Raw genomic sequence first — 15,539 nt, forward strand, 5'->3', positions numbered from 1 at the left:
TAAATCAATTGCTTTACTCATGGGGGGGGAGGAGGAGAAGGATGCTGAAGATGGAGTGGAGGAGGAGGAGGATGCTGAAGATGGAGTGGAGGAGGAGAAGGATGCTGAAGATGGAGTGGAGGAGGAGAAGGATGCTGAAGATAGAATGGAGGAGGAGGAGGTTGCTGGAGAGGAGTCAGAGACGGAGGTGAGGGTCATGCAGAATGCTGCTAAAAACATTTCTTTTTTGTCCTTGAAATTTGCTGAGTGCTCTGTCAAATTGCTTGGTTGCAGCGCAGTGGCAATGAGGTTCCCATCCAAGTGAAATGTAGGAGTAAGGAAGCATGACCCCATCAATTTGTGTCATTTAAATTCCTCTATTACACTGTGTATTTTGTGACTAAGCCTAGCTCAAATCCTGGGTAGGGCATCTCATAAGGTATGTAGATTGGGAGGTGCCTAGAGCACGTTAAAGGTATTAGGGCTAACGACCCCTCTCTGTAAAGATACCCTGCTACTTAAACAGCAAGGAAACAACCAGTGCCCTTCTGTATCTGTATAGCCGGTATAACCGCCCTTCGGCGTAACACACCAGCTTCGCAGGCACGCGGCGCGGTAGCAGCTCAGGTTATATTACACTGAACGGCCTGTCACACCTAACCTTTGCACATCTGACTGCAATCGTTCTTTGAAGCTATTTAGTGAAGGTGTTCCTACAGCATCTGATAACAACGAGTTCCATTCTACTATGGTTCTCGGGAAATACGAATTTTTGAACACATCAATCCTTGGTTGATAACTCTGGTACTTAAAGGCATGACTATTTCTTGTCCTTTTCTGGGCTGGTATTAGATAATTATCAGTCGGTACATCCACAAGTTTATTTAGTCATTGACTATGCCCACTTGGTTACTGACAAGGCCTACCACCGGGCGTCGTCCCTACATCAACGCGGCGTGCCTAACATCGCAATCTCAAGCGTGATCATACGGACCAACCGAGACCAGGAAGGACCAACCAAGTTATCAACGGTTTGTCACAAATGTGTTCCGACAACGGATGGAACTTCATCAACAACAGCAACATTGGACGGCGCCACATGTGTCACTATGGGTATCACCTAAACCGAAAGGCACCGTCCAACTTGTAAAGAACCTGATTACCTTCCTGAGTGGTAACCGTCCACCGGCAGTGCGCGCTAACACTTCCTTTGCGGATGTACTGAGGATTACGCCGCATGATGCTTTCGGAATTATCAAAGGAACAGGTTAAAACAGCAAAACTTGAAGATGCCCAGAAAGAAAAGGCATACCAGAAAGCATAATTATGCAGCCAATGTTTAGAGTGCAGTTGGTAAAGAGATTAGCTCTGAAGGCTGCAACCTTAACCAGAGTAAACACTACTTTCTTTAGGCAATACTAGTGTACTACATCTTCGGAGATATTGCAGAAAGCATTTGAGAAGGACTCTCTACAAGAATTCCTTTATAAACAGCAGTTGGAAGAGCTCAAAAAATGACGCCAGACCAATGAAGTGGCATCCGATTATGGTACAGCAGTGATAGCCCTGACCAGACATTTAAAAGCATGAGAAGGAAAAGTTATCACAACCTCCTATCGTTGAATTCATTGAGATGTTTTTTTTTTGCTTTGAAAGGGAGGTAAGATTAACTACTCTTTATGGTACAAAGTGCCTAAATAAGTGTCCACCAGCAATCAAATTGCTATCATTTTTTTTACCTCCTTTGTTTTGTGCATTTTTCTTAGGTCCCCAGCAAGTCGGTTGGCAGTGCATTAGCTGTACAAGAACAGCACAACACAGGCTCCACTAGGAAGTATGTGGACCGGAAACGGTGAAACGGTGGACCGATTCATTGATTGTCTAAACGTTAAGCACACTCTTCAGGGAACTGCAGCAAGATATAACGGCATGAAACCCTATAGAGAGCCCACTGTCGTCAGATTTTTTGTAAGTGTAACTCGTTACAACCAATTACAGTGGACGCATCCTCATTAGATAGCTTTAAACAATCCATGCAATTAGATATGCGAAGGTTAGACGTGACAGGCCGTTTGGCGTAATATAACCAGCTACTGCCGCGCCGCGTGCCTGCGAAGCTGATGTGGACAGCACGAAAGTCCCCTCTGATCTTGATTCAGGCCTCGCTCGCAATCCTTTAAAGGCTTTGCAGCTTCGCAATGGAAGCTATGGGTTTGTACGTACTTGTTTTGCTTTGAAAGGGGTGCTGGGAGATAAAGATTATAATATATGGAAATGTTTTGTAGCTGCTGTAAGGGTACTTCGTGGTAGAGAATAATAACTGCTAGACAACTTAAGGATGCACGCACATCAATGTTTAAAAATTTCTTTGCAACAGCTTCGAACGACAGTATTGGAAAAACTGATGTACGATGACCTGGATGGACAGCAAAGTGAATTCTGGAAGGACTGTGGCTCATGGTCACAAGGAGCCTCACCAACAACGATGCTGTATTACGATGGGTATTCCGCACAGCAGATAACAAAGAGCAATGCTGTTTTTTTTTTCATCTTCTTCACTGAAATTATGGGAATTGGTAAGAAATCTTAAGTCTACGGTGGGGGGTATAAACAGAGGAATAAGGAGTGCAGAGTCAACTCTACCGGAGCTGAGGAGATTTGTAGGAAGGCCTGGTGACCTCTTTGATACGACAATCGCTCTTTAACTGATTGAGGATTTAATCGTGAAGGCTAAGAGAGAGGATTACACGAAGTTGGAAGAGTGGGAAGTGACAACAGAATAATTAAAAGAGCATAAAGACAGTAAAAAAATTACAAGCGGCGGTAAAATAATTGCCAAGCTCAGAAATAGTGAGAAAAGTTACAACGAGGGTGTCGACCATTTTCGCTGATGTGTCTAGCTCTCAGAGAACCCAGTCTGCTCATGTGGCCATCGTGAATTGCATTCTAAGGGTGCAGAAAAAGCAGAGCTACAGCGAAATTACTTTGCCTTGAAAGCATCAGAGTCATACAAGATAGAAGTGTCATGTCTGAATGCATTAGCTGATACAGACATCTCCCACGTGGCGTTGTACGAATACACAGGTAGCCACAAAATCTTCTTCAAAGAGCAAGTGCATCTCAGGTCTGTAGACATCTACATATGGCTGATGGTGGTCAGGATGGGCACACAATAAATTACATATCATGGGATTTTAATGTTCATTTTACAGTTCAATATAATTCCATGGTTGTATTTGATGCTGAAAAATTTAATAGGCGCCATGAGCCTGGCTCTGTCTGTAAAAACCAAGCATATGGTAGCCCCCCACCCCCCAAAAAAACGTGAATCCGATGTTAAAGAGAGACACCGGTATAAACAACATACTAGTAAAGTGTAATTTTTGTGGGCCAAAAGCCGAACACCATCTAATGTTAAAGTAAGATACAGGTCGTGGTTAACGGCACCATGGTACTGGTTCTATACTATAAAGTTAGGTAGGTATACGCCGATAAACAACACTGTTTCTATAAGTCATTTATTTGATAGTAAGATACAGGTGGTGGTTAACAGCACCATGGTACGGGTTCTATACTATTAAGTTAGGTAGGTACACGTCGATAAACAACACCGTTTCTGTAAGTCATTTATTTGATATAAAGATCCACATATTTAAACATTTCTATTTGATATTTCCTTTTTCAGAGCAATGGCAATTCAGTCTTCAATGTGTTGTAAGGCCTAGGGCCACTATCATCGAGTCTGGCTTCGACCCCAACACCTTTTACCATGATGAACACGCCAAACTCCTCCTGACCGACAGCCCAGATGACAGTGGGGGTAACCTCAGAACCACACCGACAGCTCACTCGAGCTCGACAGCACCAAAACCGACACGGACAGTCTACTCGAGAGCCCGGGCAGCCCCGTCAAAAGAGTCAGGAACACCCCCGCCGAGGGAGCTCGAGCCATGCCCATGAACACCCTCCCCGAGAAAGTCAGGAACACCCCACCCACTCCAACCAGGCAACTACCGCAGAACCAACAACGGTCATCGGGCTAACATCCCCACCGGACCGACGACTGAGACGAATCGGACGCTGGCAGCCCTGTGCTAGTTACGAGGCCGGAAAAGAGGCGCCATATCCTAACTAGCACACCAAATGCTATGCTCAAAAGGTCCTGAAAGCCAAATGTTCTGTTTACACCATCTCTTTACCAGTAGTCGTGAATAAAATTGTGTATATAATGCCGACTTATATGTGTCCGTGTGTAGTTTTAAAATTCTGAAAACCCAAACTATTTCCCATTCATGTATTTCATGATTTTATGATTTAGTTTAGCCGCTTGTGTACCTTGTTGTTTTGTCTATGTTATTTGCAGTTAGTTTTCAGTGGAGCTGAAATTCTTTCCTCCAAACACCACATCTCGACTCCAGCCTATTGATCAGGGTATTTACTCAAGCCGTGAAACTGAAGTACCGCAAGCGGCAAAAGAATCCTGCAGGAACTGGAGAACAACAAAGGCACACAGGCCGCCAAAGGTCCAACTGTCCTGCAGGCCGTGCAAGTTGTGGTAGCGGCGTGGAGAGATACTATTTCCCCTTCATGCATTTCATGATTTTTACCTTCGCCGAGAAGGTTATGCAGAGGGTAGCGTTTGTATGTATGTGTGTGTGTAATGTACAGCATAACTCGAGAAGGCTTGGATGGATTGTCTTGATATTTGGTAGGTGGGTAGGTCTTGATGAGACTAGGAAATGATTAGATTTTGGGTCCCCTAGCGGCTTCTTACGGTACTGCAGCGGAACTTCCTGTTTTGATATCTCGTGTTCTGGACATGCTATGGAACTGATTTTTGAGTGGTAGATAGCTCTTTGGACAGAGAGTAAGTGGTATGGGTTTGGGCCCCCTAGCGGCTTTTTTGGAACTGCAGGAGCAGGTTTTGCATCTGACTTTGAAAGGGAATAACTCAAGAAGGGCTTGATGGATGGCAATGATTTTTGGTCAGTAGATAGCTTGAGTGATGATGAACATGATTAGATACTTTTTATGCAAATCAGTATCTAATTTGCATAATTAATGAGGAAAGTTTATACATCCGCCAAATTCCATGATAGGACTCTGAAACATGTGACATATGTTAGTGAGGAAGAGAGAAATATTAATTGATATGAACTATGCAAATGAAGACCTCATTTGCATAATTAATGAGAAAATACTATAACTCAAGATGGCCTTGATGGAAGGTCATGATATTTGGTATGTAGATAGCTTGTGTGATGCTTAGAATGATTGGCCGATGATTATGCAAATCAGATTCTAATTTGCATAATTACTGAGGCAACTTTAAAAATCTGCTTTGTGCCATGATATGACTATTCAAATTGTAACTGAGGAAGAGAGGAATGTTGAAGGTAGAAAATATGCAAATGTGGGCCTAATTTGCATACTTAAATGAGAAACTACTATAATTCCATACTGGTAAATGACGGAAATTTCATGCATTTAATACTTTTTTGTGCCATCGGGAAGTTATGTGAATGTGAACATCGTTGAATCAAATTATGCTAATAAGGGCCTCATTTGCATAATTGATGATCAAAATTAGCATAACCTTTGTTAAGCTCATACTTTGTTAAGCTCATACTTTGGACATGTCATATTTTAAGACAATCAACTGGTATGATTTATAATTGATGAGAAACACTCCTAATACGTCAGTCACAATGGTTAAAATCATTTGGCGAAGGTATGAGGTCGTGGAACTCTAGTTATGATTTAGTTTAGCCGCTTGTGTACCTTGTTGTTTTGTCTATGTCATTTGTAATAAGTTTTCAGTGGATAATGAACGTAACATTTTTCAATACCCGAAATGTGAAAAATTGTTGATATTTTGTTCTCGAAGAGTGCTGGAGACTGGATATGGTTTATGTGTAAATAATACATGTAGTTACGAAAATAATTTCAAACGCAGAAGAAAAGATCCTATCTTCAAGGAAGCTAGCACAAGTATCGGGAGGTAAGCAAGGCCTTTGTTGTTTTGTCCGACGTCTTTCGAAGACAACTATTTGATGACGGCCTTCCTGCTTCAACATCTCCCAAGCTCACAAACAAGAACAGTAAACAAAGACCTGACTATCAAGTCAATTTTAATGGGCAAAGCATTACCTCCTTTGTACCTACAAATCTCACGAATCCTTGGATAACAACTTGCGAGGAACACTATGGCATCCTAGCGATAGACGGAGGCAGAAACGGCCAACAGATCAAGACATATTTTGTAGATACTAAGTCGCGCCAACCCATGGGATCCGTCAGCATCACATTCTATGAATCATCTGACACACTACTGATTCAAGGTTCAACTTATTTATTGTGGTTTTCCAAAGTGTATCCCGAACTCCGCAAGTCTCATGGCCGCCGCTCACGTACAAGTGTCAATGCCGGAACCCGAAGCGAGTTCTACATCTTCGGACTTTGCATTTGTCATATCATTGTCAGCCTTCCACCTTGTCCTACATGTCAACAACCGGTAGAGTCGGACATATATGCTTGTAACACATTACCTATATATGTGCTGGACGTCAACTGCAATAATGTCAGTAGTTCTGAAAGTCAAACCGGCACTACTCGTGACAAAGAATACAAGATGGCGCACAAGAGCGTCACCTCTGATTACTCTATTGTTCAAGAGAGTGTGACTAAACTGGAAGCATGTCTTGCAGACAGTATCACAGACAGGAAATTGTTTGAAGACTCTGTGATGCAAAAGCTTTCCGCGATCGAAGTCAGCGTTAAACATGTGAGCGGCCCCATACATGTGATGGCCTTCCTACCGAAGAGAAGGACAGACTTTTAAGCGACATAGCACACCTTGGCAAAGTCAATCGTCAGCTTGAACTCAAGGTCAAATCGTTAGAACTAAGGCATGACAGGCTATCTACAGCAGTGCTTAAAGCTCAAGCGGCCACCTCACAATGTCAGATAAAGTCAGCGGAAACTCAAACGACGGGTGATTTAGACCGCGTTGACAATTTGTTGGCAATCTGTAAATTTGTCCTCCTGTGGGCATCAAAGCGACCTTACGACCTTCGTAACACTATTGATTTTGAAAAATTAACCATGCCTTTTCCGATGGCAACATTCGATAAAATTACCTGGTATGTAATTCCCAGGCGAAATTTAACGTGGTTTGGCGGGAAATTGTGATGTAATGTTTACTAATAAATGTAGTAAATAAGTTTCATTTACAGCTTTGCGATAGCAAAACCTATCTCGTCATTGGTAAATCATCGAAACCTAGGTGTTTTAAAAACGTAACGAATGTCATCGCTGCCCGTGATATATGCCATACTCCAAGGTGAAATCGAACCTGTTAAAAAATGGTCGAAGAAGCTCGACCAGAAGATGGGAAAACAAGGTCACCAGATTTTGCTGCTGTTAGACTTAGTCATGCCCTTATGACGTCGCACTGAACAACTTCGAGCTGAAATTCTTTCCACCGAACACCACATCTCGACTCCAGCCTACTGATCAGGGTAGTGCTCAAGCCGTGAAACTGAAGTAACGCAAGCGGCAACTGAAAGAATTCTGCAGGAACTGGAGAACAACAAAGGCACGCAGGCCGCCAAAGGTCCAACTGTCCTGCAGGCCGTGCAATTTGTGGGAGCGGCGTGGAGGGATACGTCAGCAGAGACGATACTGAAGTGTTTTCAGATGGCTGGCTTCAGCAAATCTCCAGGTAAGTTTTCGGCCCTTCCTTTTTATTTAATATTTTACTAGCAAGTAAGATTGTTGATTGATGTGCATATTTTTCTGTTTGTGTTTTTTTGTCGTCTTAGACAAGTTTTACTGTGTATTTGTAGATAGCGGGGATTTGGTACTTGTATTAGTCGGTAATTTTGATATTGTTTGGCAAAGATATGAGGTCGTTGGAATCTAGTTTTGTATTTTTAGGAATCCTGAAACAACTAGGGGAAGCAGGAAGTAAGAATACATGTTTTCTACAATCAATAAATTTACTATCGAAAGTGCTGTCGTGCCTTTTATCGCACTTTACTATGACCATGTTAATGATTGTGTTTTCATTTTCTAAGGATTCTAAAGCGTCGGGACAGCGGTAAACTTTGCTGTGTGTCATGCAGCAGCCGCCAGATGAGTTGTTCACATGTCGCCAAGTACAAGGAATGGAGTGAGGACAGGGGTGTGGACTCGAACCATGTGTTCGCGGACTCAAGCGAGGCTAACTTTGAGTCCGTGTCCAAATCTCTTGTCCCTTACCCATGGACAAAGGAGATGAGAGAACGGTTAGGCAGGTATGTCAGCAACATGTTTGGTACCTCTCTCACAAGATGTATGGTTATAGTTTGTTTCTGCTGCAGAAAATTTTATTCATTGGTGAGTGTACACTGAAATATGTAAGAATATGTAATTATCATAGTGATTAACTTTTGTTATTCGCAGGTATGAAAGTCGTACCGACAATTTCCTTCAGAACCTGGTGCCTGACCTACCATCTGAAGAATGTGAGCACGGACATCAATGGGACCCGAGGGACCCCGTGGCCCAACAGTGGACCCAGCAAGTTGATGTCTGCATCTACACTCGTTACGCCAACATCACCTACTACCCAGCCCCAGATGGATAGCGACTTCCGCTGGTGATCTACTACAGACCCACCGTTGGGGAATGCGTATGTCATCACCAGTATGACGGAGCCGCAGACCTACTGCACAACATCGACAATAGGTATTTGATTCGATTCTACTATAATTCAGTCATATTTGTATTTGCATACACTATTATTTTGTTGTGACATGAATACATATACGCTCTAACGCGGGTGTTATAATTCCACCAGAAAATGATATACTATGGGCTACTAGTGGATTATCTTCACTCTATGGTGGAAGGTCGCCAGCCCCTGAGAACTACACAGCGAGTTTGTAACCGGACAAGAGCGACATGTGGACCTTTGAATGAATTCCTGGAGGTTCACTGGGAGACGTTCAGACAGGGGTGGAACACATGGGCCCGGAGGCTCGACATTGACTGAGAAAAGTTCAGAATTCGGATGTGCTTCATTTGATTCTTGGTTGAGCATGATGCCCTGAAAACCAGTTGTTGTACTCTATTGCACTCTATTTGTCTTCAACTTTTGTCACATACAAAGTCTTTTTTTATTTATTTCAAAATTCACAAGGATTCACATGCGACCACTGAGGGCCGGAGCCAAGCACTATTATCTGTGACGGTATGTTGCCATCTAATGAGCATGGTTTGTGAAGCACTGTGATTTTCTTGCCCCTTAATGGCGCAACGGTGATCTAATTTAGATTTATGTAACCCTTAGGTATAGCGATCGGCTTTCGAAAGGATTTTTTTGGAGTATCAACCGAGCCCGGCAGCGACGGAAGACCTGCCTGCGCTGACTCGATCGAGACACAGCGAGAGGGTCTTCATCTACTGTGCCAAGTCCCGTAGACTCCTCCTCCGGTATTCGGGCAAGGTAAGTTCAGATAAGTCTTCTGGGAAGTCGGAGATCAGCGAAGCTGAGATGAAGGACCTGCGGGACAAGTTGGACCGGTGTGGCCGAAGTGATGTGACAAACGTCTTCATGCGTTAGGAGGAAGTAGGACACACGACTCGCGCTCCGTCAACGTACAGCTCTTTCCTATCACAGAAAATTATTTTGGTAAACACTTTTATAGTTAGAAAACTTTGATAGCCGCAGGAGAAGACATATTATGTTATTATCTTTGGCAAATCATTATACATGTACTGCATAAGCATAATGTGGCCATGTAATATTTCTTTTGTTTAAGCTCTGAGTTTTCCCCTGATAACTCTTGCATGAAACAACTGCCATCCTGCACACATATGAACAGCTGTAACACTAAGCGCACACGCAGAAACACACAGTGCTTTGCGATGACAAGATCTTAAACCTTGACCAGTTCCACATCACGGTTTTAAAATTCAAACGCATTGTGGTAGCTAAAAGGGATATGTTACACGATGGTCTAAACTGTCGACATGTCCTGGAACATTCTTACTTGTGGCACATGCATATTGATGACAATAAAATGTCAGGAACACATGTCCCTGATTGGCGGCTGGCGGTAGTAATGTTTACTGTTTATTACTATTTCACCCCTAGCTGTGGCTTTATCCCGCGAACTGTCCTATTCAGATTCTTGTCTGCAACCATCACCAATTGTTCTACACTGTTAAACAATACATAGCGAGGATATGATCATTTTACTAGCTGGATACAAACAAGAACGTTGAGAAGTTGTAAAGCCAAACCGTAGAATCTGAGGTACGAAAACGTTACGGCTAAATGATCGATTTGCATCATAAGGGAAAAGTTGTAATGCTGATAGTTATGAAAATAAAGGTCGACCGTTTGTTATCTTTGATACATTTTTTCATGTCATAATTATCAACGCTTTTGTTAATTGCACCTTCACAGATCGAAGATATATCCGGGAACGAACTCCACTTGGCCGGGCCGCTAAACGACTACAGATCGGAGGGGAGATCGCGGCCCGCCTCAAGAGAAACAGCGGCACGGGCCTAACCAACTTTTAGGACATAGTGCTACCTACAATCTTCTCCCAGCTGATGTACCTCGTATGGCGCCCAGGTCGACCTATTTGGGACGAAGGGCGCCAGGATGTTTGGCACGGTGGAGGTGACCATCACCAGCCCCGCCGTGCAGAAGAGAATCTTCAGCGGGACCAGGTCAGATAGGAGAAACTTCCTGCACTTCGACAAAGAGCGCACTCCAGATATAAGTAACATTATCTTTATACCGAAGTATGTATGGTGGACTACTGGACAAAATTTATCACAATACTGTCTCGCAGATTACTGTATCTTTGAATTCTACAACCATTCTTAATTGAGAGGAATGCCAGAGAATTTAATTTGGCAATATACCCATTATGTAGAAATTGCTGTTTGAAATAACATTGTTATGGGTACACTAGCTTTAATCATTGGTACCGGTACGGAAATAACCTTTCTGTCTATATATACCGAAGCAAGTAATCAGCCACTACAGGGCAAAAGTCAGGTGGTGGTGACTGACTCCAGATCATGCAAGCTAGATTGCAACAGCAGCAGAGAGAAGATGGCCGTGTCATTCTTCTGACAGAAGTACGACAGGAATGGCATGGCAACCGGTATCTTTGGATTCATGTTTGTCCATGATGTCCAAGACTGTAGATAACAGTGCTTTCTTCGACCACATTAGAAGAAAATTAGACTAGTCACCATCGCTTCTTGTGGTCACGAGTAATAATGAGAAAGCGTTGCGATTGGCATTAGCAAGAGCATGGACAGGATGTCACAGTCGTATTTGCCACAGGCATATTCGTAAGAACCTTGCCGACCAAAAGGCGAATAATAAGGTGGGAATGAATGATGGCAAAAGGCGACCGTACAAGGCTGCCTTCTTTGGCAAGCTTAGATAGCGTTACATCATATTTAAGAAAGGACTTCGCCATGCAAGTGGGCTGGCAGATCAAGAAAACTTTGGAAATATTACAAAGAACAATCGTACCCCTGTTTACATCTAACTTCAGCACTATCTCAACTTCAAACTTTCCCATCAAAACAAAATGGACAACAGCAATGTTGAAACAGCAAACCACATTTTTAAGTTGCAGTTGGCCAAATTATCTTATTGCCGCTAGACATGGAAATCCTGTGACGTCCCGACATTTAAATTAGGGAGCTTGTTGACTGGCTCCAACAGCACCGTTTGCTAGCATTAGAGATGATCTGCCAGAGATGCCAAGGTGAGACTGAAATGTTGTGGCAGGATCGTGAAGACGTTAGCGATGGATACACCTGGTATTCCAGGTGCAAGACACACGGGGCGATCAGAACTGGCAGCTTTTTTACTCACTTCCCGAGAATCTCCCTTCACCTTTGGGTGAGATTTCTGCTAAATCGGGTTGAAGACAAATTCGTGAAGGACACAAAAAATGAGCTTGAGATAGTAGGTTTATAAACCAGCAAGGCCACCTTGTTATCAATGTGCAGCTTGATGCGCAGCCTCTGTGAGAGGGAACTTGCAGATCAGCCTCCTACACCCATCGTTGCATTGGTGGGGACAGGTGTAGTGTTGCAAATTGATGAGTCCTGCTCTCGAAAAAAGCCCAAGTATAATAAAGGAGAAAGACCACCTCCATTGTGGGTGTTTGGGACTGTTTCCACAAATGTGCAACAGTGGGCTATATGGAGGTTGTACCCAGACGTAACGCTGCAACACTTTTGCCTATTATCCAGAGATGTGTATTGCCGGGATCAATCATCCAGTTCAGGGGCAGATGGACGTTACGTAAATGATGTTCTGAAATTCTACAAGGGAGATCAGCCGTCCCGCCAGGTTGAGTTTGGCCAGCAGCGATTTCTGGAAGTCCTGCCCCGTTCACATGCAAAATCATACACCCAACATCAAAGACAGACAGGCATTCATCATGGAGGGACTGGTAACATTCAAGAAAGGAGCACTTGCCACCTCAGATCCACTTCACACCATGAAGGAGGAGGAGATGCAGGATGAGCTAACATACAGAGGTACACAGAAGCTGAGAAGATGACTAAGAAAGAACTCAGTGACAGTTTGAAGCACACTCTTCATGGGACCAAAAGAGTCCCTACACTTCTGTACAGCAAACCCAACCAAAGCGTAGAGGAACTATACCTACAATACCTAGAAGAAACCGGAAGCGAAGGAATGCATGACATCAACAACCATTCTAGAAATGCCATTGACGAACTAGCATCCAGAGAAACAAAACGGGTAGCCAACATCATCAACAACGTGAAATACCATCTTTTAAATGGAAAGGACACAGTGCGAGCATCAGACATGCGGTACGCCGTGCTTGTCCTCCTTCATGAACTAAAGGAGGGTGGTACTGCAAGGCCCCAATCCATCTTCCAACTTGCAACAACCTCGTGCACAAAAATCATGAGATTTTCAATACTTTTCAGATTGTAATGTAAAAAAAAAAACATTGAAGTCGCCAAGAAACATGACACAGTAATTGTCCGGGCAAAAGTGATCCCAGGTATGAAGAAGATAAAGTATGCCCCCATCATCTCTCAGTCAAGTACGGAGAGCAGTGTGCTGGAAGCAATACTGATTACGGTTATAGTTCATAGGATGAAAGTGACTTTAATGTAGATACTTCTATTAAAATGATAATCATTAGAAGGTCAATACACAAACTTTATTGTCCGTTACATTTGTAGGCACCGATGGATTGCGAAGCCTGCGGGTAGAAATGGAACAGGGGAAAGTAAAAATAACACTTCGATTTCCTGTGCGGGGACAAGAGTTCACCATGTCCACTTGAAAGTGGTGAAATGATTCTGAGATTGGAGTACATGTAGCATGATTGTTATTTTCATACAGCAATTTGAGGGGCTAATAGGTAGTTCTAATTAATATTTATTTTCATTTTTATCAGAGGACATACTCTTCCCAGAATCAATCATTGTTTGTTGTAATACGGCATTAATATTGATAGATGAAAAGTCGATACTTTCATGTACCTATTTTTCTTCAAGACATGACCGATAACCTGTCCCAGACAATGATAGCTTCTCCTGTCGGTCAGACAGGTAAGAGTGTGTACGGAAAAGGGGATACCATCAAGCCCCCTTTCTTTATAAATAAGGCATACTAAGAGTCTTAGCGCTTCCCACCAACGCGCTCTGCTCGTATGGTTCACAAAGAGAAAGGCAACTTCAGCATGTGCTTACTCAATAGATAGCGCTGCAAGTAGACTGAATGGTCGAAACACTGCGCCAAAAAAGGACCTGCCACCACCTCCGCAAACATTGGGAAAGGCTGACAGAACTATGGACCGAAGGAAAAAGAAGGTGGTGAATGGGACTGGCCTTCATGGGGAAGGGAGGGAAGCAAAGAGCAGGAAAATCAGAGTTTCTGCAATGCAGAATGTCAAATGAGATTCCTACATCCTGATATTCTACAGATTTTATTCCAGTTTTTTATGAAGAAAATTCACAAGATGTGCAATATATTATCACTTGTGGTGACGTTACACAAAATAAATTTTTAGAAATTTATTACATGTAAATGTTTTGTTCTTCTTGCTGCTTGTATACATGCTTGCAAACCTGAAACCAAGGAGGTTCTTTTTAGATAAAAGTTGTGAAGACATTATTCACTTCTGAACAAATAAAAACCAATTAAATGAAAACGTTAGACAACATTGAAAGAGCACTCTTCTGACATGTTTATCCTGTCCACTTTTGATAAAGTTCTTGTGCCACATGTACTATGTAAGCTTGTAAAAGGCAAATTAAAGTCAGTGCTGTCAACACTAAAGTGTAATTTGTCATGCATGTACGTAAAATGATATTTATTGCAGTGTGCATTTCGTAATGTATACAACGAAAATGATCTTATATCACTGAATTTTCTGTTCTTGTATATATATTATTATGTGTATTGTATTATATTTATCTGCCTTACGCCTGACCTCTCACAACATGGAGCCCGTCAGTCGTGGTAGACAGTCCATCTAGGGGAAGGAAAACCCTGACTCCAAACCAGTTTCTCTCTCTGTTCGAGGTAGGAGAAACCCCGCAAATCCTTCTACCGATGGAACAGCACCAGAACCTTCTCAGACAACAACTAAGCATGCCGACTTCCCTCTTTATGCTGGCAACAACAAGCCAAACACAGACTGTTACTCAGGTACATTTCACCAGGATAAACATCCTGATACTTCCATCTAGTACTGTGTACCTAAAATCACTTTTAAGCTCAAATCCTGATTCAAATTTTCAGATTCAGTTTCTAACACAACCAACAGATATGATTACTGATTCAAGTATTGATCTAATGATGATCTCCACACGTCCATAAAACAGGAAAAAAGGGAGTCTATGTTTAGTTATAGTATGAGACTGTTGCCATTATCTAACTTTGCCGAACATCATTTCTTGAAATGTCAGAAAAAGGAAAACAACCACACTGAACTTGCAACAACATCGTACACAAAAGAATATGAGGTTTTCAGTACTTTTCTGACGGTAATGTAAAAAACATCGAAGCAGCCAAGAAACATGACAGTGTTGGTCGGGGCAAAAGTGATCCCAGGTATGAAAAAGTATGCCGCCATCATCTCTTTCAAGAACAGAGAGCAGTGTGCTGAAGCAGTACTGATTACGGCGAGGGTTTTGCTGATGAAAGTGACCTTCTAATGAAGATGATGATTTGAAGGTCAGAACACAAACTTCGTTGTCCGTTCCATTTGTGGGTACCGGCGGGGTGCAAAAGCTTGCGGGGCAGGAATGGAACAGAGGAAAGTGAAAAAAAAGTTGATTTCCTGTGAGGGGAGTTAAGCATGTCCACTTGAAATGGCTCAAACTATAATATCAGGAGTGATTGTTTTCCAGATAGATTATCGGATCTTCAACTCGGAGAAATCGGCCAAGGAACATAGCGGCATCATCACAGCAAGGTGAGGGAGGCCTTAACATACAAATTTGAATCGCCTTCGAATGAACGCGGATGTGTTTCTTGG

General features: G+C 42.7%; 1 protein-coding gene across 1 annotated transcript; it reads left to right on the plus strand.

Annotated features, from left to right (window-relative positions):
• The first annotated feature begins 19 nt into the window (after window positions 1–19).
• LOC136426838 (acidic leucine-rich nuclear phosphoprotein 32 family member B-like) lies at window positions 20–4,022 on the plus strand. The gene is made up of 3 exons (XM_066415558.1): window positions 20–187; window positions 1,746–1,831; window positions 3,824–4,022. Exons 1-3 carry the CDS (start codon window positions 20–22, stop codon window positions 4,020–4,022), a joined length of 453 nt encoding a protein of 150 aa, XP_066271655.1.
• The last annotated feature ends 11,517 nt before the right edge of the window (window positions 4,023–15,539 follow it).

The sequence above is a fragment of the Branchiostoma lanceolatum genome, chromosome 2 (genome assembly GCF_035083965.1).
Source record: "Branchiostoma lanceolatum isolate klBraLanc5 chromosome 2, klBraLanc5.hap2, whole genome shotgun sequence".
In the NCBI taxonomy this organism is placed as follows: domain Eukaryota; kingdom Metazoa; phylum Chordata; class Leptocardii; order Amphioxiformes; family Branchiostomatidae; genus Branchiostoma; species Branchiostoma lanceolatum.

Excerpts from the sequence above, each read along its gene's own strand:
- LOC136426838 (XM_066415558.1), top strand. The coding sequence starts at position 20 with ATGGGGGGGGAGGAGGAGAAGGATGCTGAAGATGGAGTGGAGGAGGAG. Across the intron at positions 188-1,745 it reads GAGAGGAGTCAGAGACGGAG|GTCCCCAGCAAGTCGGTTGG; the intron begins GTGAGGGTCATG and ends CATTTTTCTTAG. Across the intron at positions 1,832-3,823 it reads AAGTATGTGGACCGGAAACG|CTCACTCGAGCTCGACAGCA; the intron begins GTGAAACGGTGG and ends CCACACCGACAG.